Source organism: Haemaphysalis longicornis, unplaced genomic scaffold, assembly GCF_048455015.1.
Source record: "Haemaphysalis longicornis isolate Haplotype H1 unplaced genomic scaffold, Haemaphysalis longicornis Haplotype H1 scaffold_1, whole genome shotgun sequence".
In the NCBI taxonomy this organism is placed as follows: domain Eukaryota; kingdom Metazoa; phylum Arthropoda; class Arachnida; order Ixodida; family Ixodidae; genus Haemaphysalis; species Haemaphysalis longicornis.
In genome coordinates this window covers 183,010,195-183,019,494 of record NW_027526203.1, presented here as the reverse complement: position 1 = coordinate 183,019,494, position 9,300 = coordinate 183,010,195, and the positions used below count along the sequence as shown (strand labels likewise).

The window sequence follows — 9,300 nt, the reverse complement described above, 5'->3', positions numbered from 1 at the left end:
CATCTGAGAGCCAAGGCGATGGCGGCTTCCTCCGCCTGCTCCGCCGACGTGGCACGTATGCTGCACGCGTTGATCGTCTGGCCGTCCATTGCCCGGATAATTGCCAGTACAAATATATCCGGTTTGCAGTGGTGTTTGGCTGCGTCGACATAGACTGCTTGCGAGTCGTCTGCGTGAGTTTCGATCAGGACCTTGGCTCTGGCCCGTCTGCGTTCCTCGTTGCGTTCTCGGTGTACGTTGCGTGGTAGCGGTAGTATGACCAGCTTACGTACTACCTCTTTGTTGATTCGTTCTTGCGCGGGAGTTTCTAGTCCGTAGGATTCGGCTTGTGGCGGTCGTAGACCGATCTTTCGGAGGATCTCCCTGCCAGCATTGGTGGTAGCTAACCGGTTGAGTTGCGCCGTTCGCTGTGCTTCGCTTATCTCTTCCAGCGTGTTGTGTACTCCCAGTCGTGCAAGTGCGTCGTTACTAGTGCTGCCGAGTAGACCTAGTGCCGCCTTGTATGCTTTTCTGATCGCCGCGTTTATCCTGTCCCCTTCATGTCGTCTCCACTTGTGAAAAGCGCCTACATGGGATATGTGGCTTACCACAAATGGCTGTACGAGACGGAGGAGGTTGGCCTCACTCATTCCATGTTTCCTCGTAGAGACCTGCTTGATCAGGCGGGTGGCGATTCCCGTCTTCGTCAACAGTCGATCTAGGGCGGTGTGGTTATCGTTGCTCGCATCAATGTGCATGCCTAGCACTCTGGTGCTCTTGACGTGGGGGATATGAGAGCCGTCCTCTGTTTGCAGCGTTACATTGACTGCATCTGCAGCGGACGGTTTACGCCAGTATCAGAAAGGTGGGAGGATCAGAAGCTCAGATTTTTGTGGCGAACATCGAAGTCCCGTCCCCCGCAGGCCTTCTTCGATTTGTTGTATCGCTTCCTGTAGCGACGCTTCTATGTGACCAGTGTTGCCCCCCGCCATCCATAGCGTTATATCGTCCGCATAGATCGTGTGTCGGACGTGTAGAAGGCGGGATAGTCGCTTGGCCACCGGCATCATCACGAGATTAAATAAGAAAGGGGAAATAACGGCTCCTTGCGGTGCGCCGGTACTTCCCAGCTTCCGTTCTTCTAGTTGGAGGTGCCCAACCTGGAGACTTGCTGTTCTGTCGGTGAGGAATGCTCGTACGTAATTGTAGGTGCGTTTTCCCAGTCCGAGCTGTTCGACTTGTGATAGTATAGCGGCATGCGAAACGTTGTCGAATGCACTCTTGATGTCCAGTGCAAGAATCGCTCTGCAGTCGACCTTGCTGGGGTTCTCGAGCAGGTCTTGTTGGATGAGCAGCATTGCGTCTTGTGTGCTCAGGCGGGCCCGGAATCCTAGCGAACGACTGCCTGCGTTCGTGGCGTGATCTCTTGCGTGATCTCCCCCTCGCAGTGCACGTGCGCTCGCGCCTCCGTTGGCTAACACAGAAAAGCTCGCGCTCCCGCCGAGTTTGCGCTGCCGGTTGCAGCCGGTTCTTGCGCGTGCAACGCGGCCCACTTTGGGACATCTCCGAAAGCATGCGGCGGTCACGTACCACGAGACACAAGGGATGGACAGACCCATGACTTAAGGAGCTTCGCCCCTAAAAGTGGCGTTAAACAGTCGTAGACGATGACAAGATAGGACGCATATAAGCGCCCGTATCTGCCGTATCTTGACTTCGGCGGAGTACGTTTTGTTTCTTCTTTTCGTCGGCTACAAATTTCGCGGTGGCATATTACCCGCTCAGTCATACGTCCTTCGACTGCGGCATGAGCAACGTCAGGTGCGATCATGCATTGCCTGCTGTTTCACTGAACACGGCTACCACAGAAACGGTAGGATTTCGGCTTCCTAGTAACTCGTAAACGCGTGAATGCATAGTGAAGAAAGCAAATCCTAAAACCGCTTAAGAATGCAGTTGTCATGCCAAGCCCAAGCCAAAAAGGATGTTCACCCATGAACCCCCACGACGACATGGCTTACGAGGCGCAGTTTCCTCTCTAGTATACTTACTAAGAAACTCTATGCCGCGATCGGAGGGCAGTGCGCTTGCGCTTCGGAGGATGGCGCCACTGACACACCGCAAACATGCTATTCAATGTTGGCTGCTCTAAGAGGCGCCTTCATGATGGTATTTGTATTTGCTCTCGCAACAGTACACGACGTCACGCACGGCACGGCTATATAACATCTAGCAGCCGTGCCGAGCCCTCCACGACCTCCTCGAGTAGATGGCGCTAGGTGTATACAGAGGGCAAACAGAAAGTGCCGGCTGTTGTTGGTTATTCTATTGAAATGTCGCCCCGGGTGCCAGCTGAGGATTTTTTATTAGTCTACTGATTGGCCGATTCACGGAATGGAGTATGGGTAATAAACCTTAATAGTATTGACTCTACGCCATTCACCGTTTTCGGTTAATTGTATATATCATCATTATCAGAAGCAGCAGTGTCATCATCAGCATCAGCAGCAGCAGCACAATGGCTGGTGAACTCCTGTTTCTAGTGCTTTCTGCAGTAGTCAGCGTTATAATTGTCTTAGTCATCTTCATGACTGACAAACGGGAAAGCGGTGTAAAACAGGACCCTTTGGAAGCAACCAAGGACATGGAAATGGTAGAGGAGGGAAAGCCTCAATACCTGAACTCATGCCCGATGAGAACCTCAGAGGAAGACAGCGGCACCCCCCTCGACTTGGAATTGGAAAGGAGCGCACAACGCCTCGCGACTTCGCCTGATGGTGCATCTCCGCAGCATGCTACCGCTGCCGCCGAAGGCGACAGGCAGAAGGCCTTGGCGCCCATCATCGCCTCGGCTACGCCGTGGTGCCCGATACCGCTGAACAGTGCCTACCGCACTTCGCCCTGCCCTGACGAGCTGTATCAGAAGATTCTCAACTACAGACTTACCCCCAGCGACATGTACCGTTGCGGCTATCCACGCCCCGTCCCCGACAAGCCCGGCCGCGCAGTATGGTGGAAGAGTGACGGTGACGAGGCCTACTCCAGCCGTAAGTATTGCTGCCGCTGCGGCGCCACTTTCTTCATAACGCCAGCCGGTGAGTACTACGCCCAAAACGGCTGCCGCTTCCACACGGGGCGACGCTGGGGAGGCGTGTTCAGCTGCTGCCAGGCGGCACTTGAACATCCCGGCTGCGAATCCTCGGACTGCCATATATGCGCAGAAGGGTTACCACGGAAGAGGAACACGCTGCCGCGTGGCTTCGTGCGCACACGCTTGCGGCCTGGCATCACTGGCGGTGTGTTCGCCGTAGATTGCGAGATGTGCTTCACGATCCGCGGTCTGGAAGTTGCCAAGGTTAGCGTGGTTAGCTGGGACGGCGCCACCGTGTTCGAGACGTATGTGAGACCCACAAGCCCCGTGCTGGACTACAACACGTCCTTTAGTGGCGTGACGGCTGAGCACCTCAGCAACGTGCAGACCACGCTGAAGGACGTGCAGAAGGTGCTTCTCCGCCTCTTCACCGCTTCCACGGTGCTGGTGGGCCATGGGCTCGAAAATGACCTGCGAGTTCTGAAGCTGATCCACGACACGGTGGTAGACACGGCAGTGATGTTCCCCCACCGCCAGGGCCTGCCTTACCGACGGTCCCTGCGCTCGCTGGTCAACAGTTACCTACGTCGTGATGTTCAGGCTGGACCCCGGGGACATGACTGCACGGAAGACGCCAAGGCCTGCATGGAGCTGGTGCTGTGGAAAGCGGCGTCGGATCTGAATCAACTCGGGCGCTTCAGGACAAAGGCCGAGGAATGATCCATGCATCCGTAAGACGCGGAACGGGTTTTGTGTGCGCCTGTGTGTGGTGTGTAGCGCCGGATAATGGGTGTTAGAGGTGTCCACTTTTTTGCGCGTCAGCAGGCCAGAAAATGTTCGCACCGCTAGATTACGCCCAGCCCCGTCCGGAGAGCATGTACCTAAGGCCACGTGGTTCTTCCCTCTTCCTACCTTTTGTGGAATTTTTTTGTTGCCTCTCGACGTGCTGCTTGCAACGAGGCAGGAATGTGGGAGCGGCTCATCTGAAACACTGTTGTGACGTCGTATGTGTCGGCAGTTTTTATGTGCCGACCTGTTTTGCATAAAAGAGAAAATTTTCAGCAATACCTCGTTCCCTGCGGCTGTCATTTCATTCTTTCTATGAAGGAGTACTGACAACAAAATTTTATGTTCCTTTTTTATTGCTTTTATCGATGCCTCTTGACCTGGCGAACCAGAGACAGCATTTTAATACTTGAGCGCGATAATTATTTACATTAAACGGCCTGATGATCGTCAGTTTCAGTTTTGCGCGCTTCCAGCCTTGAGGGCACGTGTGACGGAGCCACGGTATCACCTGGCCGTTTTGTGGGGGCGTCAAAACACTACGGGAGCCGGTGGAGGCGTTGCTTCGACCGCCCCTCCGTCGGAGATGAGTGGCTGAGCGGGGTTCCGGGCTGGCATCGCGGCGTATATTTGATGACCGCTTTCATAGACGTCCAGATGGCGACTTCTATTGCGATTCTGGGCTTTATTGTCAGTTTCTTTCCCGCGTCTGGAACCTTAGTTTTCTCCTGGGCAGCGGTATATGCTTGTAGTTCTTGCTACGTTCATCAGTTCGTGAACGCGCCAGCGCCCAGTATAGCCGCTCAAGGGGCCGCGTGGGTGATATGACCTCACGAGTTTATGACGAGCTTAGGAGGCACCAAACCACGTCACTTCTTTTGCCTTCCACGGCATGATGTCACGCCGATGTCCATTTTTCTCCGGGCTCTGTTCCGTCGGCGCGATAAATGAGTTCAAATAGAAGTATGTTCCACGCGTCGCAGGCGGCTCAGATTTCAGACAAGGTATTTTGTCGAGTGGAGAAAGGGAACTGTCTAATAATTTCAACACCGAAAATTGATGTCAGTAGCCGTTTAATTCCTTGTCGGAGGATCGCGACCGAGTATGATGGAAAAGGGGCCTTTCTAGAAAAAGTCGTAGATTTGTTACGACACCCCGCACTCGCCAAAGGACATTGTGTCTTCTGGGTTGCTTTCACCCACACGCATTTAAGTCCCAAATACATCCACATACCGAGCTATAAGTCAGCAGGCCCTCCCACTGGTCAGCAGGCCCTCCCACTGCTCTGGGGAAGGGTTCGGATTGGGGGTGAGCGATGGGGTGTTATGACAGGCCCGCATAATGTGGGAGGTAGTATAAGGGTGGGCCAGAAGTGACAGGTGAGAGTGTATTGGGTAGGCGAAAGAGCGTGGAGGATGGGTACTTGTTTGTTTGTAATCTACGCCAGATGATTCATTCCTCCTTGGTTAGTTGAGAATGACGTTGAGGCAAGGTGAGGCGAAGGTTGCGATAATGGTGGAGGATGTCACTGAGCGTGATGGAAGTGCGGCAGCTGGACGAGGCTGGACCGTATGTTCTTACCCTGTGGAAAATGCCCGGTGTGGAAGGGCGCGGGCAGCGGCGTGAGCTGCCTCATTTCCGTTGAGGGACGAGTGGCTAGGGGTTAGACTATCTAGAACTCGGGGAGGGAATTTATTGATGCAAGTATGCGTGAGGCAGGAATGGAGATGCGCCCATGTTGAATGTTACTGCAGGCTTGCCAGGAATCTGTTATAATTGTTAAGTATTCGCAGCCAGTGGTTGGGGCGAAAGCTATGGGAATTTATTCGGCAGTGGTGGTTGATGTGGAGAGAGTTTTGGGGGAGGTGAGCAGAGTGCCTTCTGAGTTGACAACCGCCATAGCATGAGTCTGACGTGAGGGGTAGAGGCCGGCGTCAGTATAGCGATTATCGGGGTGAAAGTAGAAATGGGATCGAAGATGTTTAACCTGGGAGAGGCTTCTATACCTTTGTTGAATTCTGGTTGCACGTTGTTAGGAATCTTGGATACAGAATGTGGGACTGGATTGAAAATGTAAAATGTAACATGTATTACATGAAAATGTAATATGAAACTGTAATATCCGACTGCCTGAAGGACGTGTCGGCCGGTAGTGATGAGCAGGAATCTGGTGAGTTGGCTGTAGCGTTGAGCTTCCAGGAGTTCTTCGAGGGTGTTGTGGATTTGGAGTTGAAGGACACGACAAGTAGACGTTTGAGTAAGGAGGCCAAGTCCAATTTTGAAAGCTTTTCACGTTTGTATGTCGACTTTCTCCCGTTCTTTGGTTTTGAGAGCGATGTATTGGGTGGAATATGTGATGCGACTAATTAAAAGTGCTTGGATTAGTCGCATTGTATCGTCTTCTTTGAGGCCCCGACGTTAGCTAGTGATGCATTTAAGAGGTTGGTGGTTTGGGTGACAGTGGCGTGTAGCTGGGGTAGACCTGCACCGTCAGAGCCTGTTCGGGCTCCTTAATTAGTTAATGAAAGCCGCTGGTGGCTCATGTATCCGAGTTGCCTGCGCTTGTAGCTTTCAGACTGCGTTTTTTTCATGCAACCGCAGGGACGCGAAGTTGGGGGCCGCCCCGAGTGCATGCTTTGTGTTCCTTCCTTTTGTGTGGCAAAAGACGGGGGTGCTTATCCCGAACACCTTTGTTGTATTGGTTTGCGGTCAGCTCGACCGCAGTGAAAGGGGTTTTGGCGAGTTGTTCTCTCTCGGACACCGCGAACGCCGCTATTATGGCTTGCCGACGTTGGAAGGTGGCTCGGTCGTTCGTCAAGGTTGACAGCTGACGGGAAGCGAAAGGATGCCGTCTCTTAGTGTCGAAAAGGCGCGCGGCGCAGTCTTTGAGGATTTTACGAAGTCGGCGTAGGTGCTGTTTGTTTATGGGTCATTCGCCTCGAGAATGCTCGCCTGGGTTCGGAGCAGCTGTTCCCGCCAGTCAGGCGGCGGGCAGTAGCGTCCCTTAGCCTGGTAAAGGGATTAGCCCACGACTTCCTGATTGTGCCAGCGCGCACGGGGACAAACGTGAGGCGGCAAGGCGAGTAGACTGTAGGATGTTAGCCACGCGAATACCGCTCAAAGCGTTCAGCTTTGCTTTGTACAGGTGCCGCCCGCTTAACGTAATGGTTCGACCACTCCGCGCGGTCAGTGACTTTAGGCGGCACATGTCTTGTATTTGCTTGTCGGTTGCAATAACGTGCGCGAGGGAGTGTTGGGTCATGCGACCGCAGGTGGGGACATGTTTAGGATTGGTTGGTTCTTGTGGCCAATCCGTGGTCCATATGAATCATGTTGAAATGGGTTTTCCCTCTTTCTTGAACGCACCCTTTGGAGGCGTGGTTTTTGGGATCAAAACCAGAGTGTCAGGTTTTGTCCGGGGAGCGTCGGTCGGTCGAGAGGGATCTAGTTCAGTATAGATCATTGCCGAACAGTATGTGTGGGAAGAGTGACAATGTAACCTTCATTCTGTCCTGCTCTAAATACTTGGAGTAATGTAAATAGTGTAAATAAACCTAATATCACACAGGGAAAGCAGTCCTCATCCTTCACCTGTTTCAATCCTCGGACGTCGATCATCATAGCGAGTCGAGATCGCCCTCTCGTGTCGAGCATCAAAAGAACCTCATTCTTTCGTCTTCACCATTCACCAAGAAGATCGAGAGGCGAAATGTAACTGAGCCTACTTGATGCCAATGGACTCCGACTATACCAAGGGTGTATACTTTAAGAATGGGTGTGGGATCGATTGTTGCTGCAGGGTAGGGTGTAGGAACTGGAGGTCGCCCACGAGTTCGGGAGAGCACTGACTTTCTCGGAGCACACGTGAGGCCTCGAGGTCGAAGATAAGCGAGAATGGTGTCGATAACTTTCTTGAAGGGTATTTTGTTGTGTGCTAGGAGACCCGGTGGTGGTACAAAGAGTTATATCGTCAGCATATAGGGTATGGTGTAGACCAGGAATTGTTTGAAGGAGAGGTGGGAGCTTGAGGAGAGCGATATTGAAGAGGAGGGATGATATCACTGAACCTTGTGGGGTTCCTTTGGCAGATGGGTGAAATGTGTCGGAGTGAAGTGATCCAATGCCAAGGGTGGCAGTGCAGTCGGTAAGAAAGGCCCGTACGTAGTTGCATGTACGCGCACCGCACTGGGTTTCTCGAAGTCCTTCTAAGATGACTGATGTGTGACGTTGTCAAACGCGTCCTTAACGTCGAGGGCTAAGACGGCACTGGAAGTAATTTTGGTCAGGTGATCGATCACTTGCTCGTTGATCTGTAGGAGAACATCTTGAGTTGAGAAGTGTGAGCTGATCCCAACATGGGGTGGGAAAATAGGTCGTCTTCAAGGTGAGGAGTGAGGGGGACATGAACCATGTTTTCAAAGAGTTTGCCGAGACAGGAGGTGAGGCAGATGAGGCGAAGGTTGGAGAGCTGGATTGGCTTGTTGGGCTTTATCCAGTTTTGGGCTTTATCGTTTCTCCAGTGGATGTTGAAGAAATCCAGGAAAGCTCTTAGAGAGGCATTGCCCAAGTTGCGGATAGTTTTGTTTTGTTATACGGTCGGAGCCGGGAGTGGTGTTTCTAGTGACACGAGAGAGCTTGGTCAAGTTCTTGCAGCCTGAATGGAGCGTCGAGGGCAAGATTCGGAGTGCTGGTGTAATCAGCGGGGCAGAAAGGACAGGTATTGGTCTCGGTACCAAAACGGGTGGTCTTGAGCTCTTTTAGTAGCTGATCGTTCGAATGAGGATGGAAGACGGCGGACGTGATTGTGGGTGGCAGCTTCGGTGGGTTTCGAGCCAAGAAGAGAACGGAGGCGATGCCACGTGCGCTTATTCCTGAGTGTTCCTTGGAGAGAGAGAGAAACAACATCTTTATTGCCTGCGAGATGTTACCTACTGTCGCCGGCCGCCTGGGGGGGGAGGCAGCGTGTTCGGCCGCTGGCGTTCAAGGGCCGCCAGCGCAAGCTGAACGGCCTCCCGCTGTAGGTTGCAGTCTGTGCTGGCCACCGCACTGGCAAGGCGTGGTGGCAGCGTGTCCATGAGTGGGTCTGTCTCTTGGCACTCCCATAACACGTGCACCATGGTGGCTCGATCCCTGCCGCACACCGCACACACATCACTTTGGTATACCTCCGGGCATACATGCTTTGCGAGTACTGGCGTCCATATTGCGCGTGCCTGCAGCTGTCGTAGCAGTACTGCCTCCCGTCGGGTGAGATTCCGGTGTGGTGGCGGATAAGTCCTTCTGTTTTCTCGATACCAGGTCAGCACCCCTTTATATGTGCCAACCGGTATCATCCCGTCATTGTCGCCTTCCGTAGGTCGAGGGCTCAGGGCAGTGCCGTGGCCGGTGAGCACATGCGCTGCTCGGTCTGCTTCCTCGTTACGGTTCGCACCCGTGCTCACCGG

The 9,300-nt window shown here is 53.2% G+C and overlaps 1 protein-coding gene across 1 annotated transcript; it reads left to right on the top strand.

The window, feature by feature from the left end:
- The first annotated feature begins 2,671 nt into the window (after positions 1-2,671).
- Positions 2,672-3,790, top strand: LOC144155916 (RNA exonuclease 1 homolog). The gene has a single exon (XM_077687629.1). It carries the CDS (start codon positions 2,672-2,674, stop codon positions 3,788-3,790), a length of 1,119 nt encoding a protein of 372 aa, XP_077543755.1.
- The last annotated feature ends 5,510 nt before the right edge of the window (positions 3,791-9,300 follow it).

Bases quoted from the DNA above. Each gene is read 5' to 3' on its own strand.
- LOC144155916 (XM_077687629.1), top strand. From the start codon at position 2,672: ATGAGAACCTCAGAGGAAGACAGCGGCACCCCCCTCGACTTGGAATTG.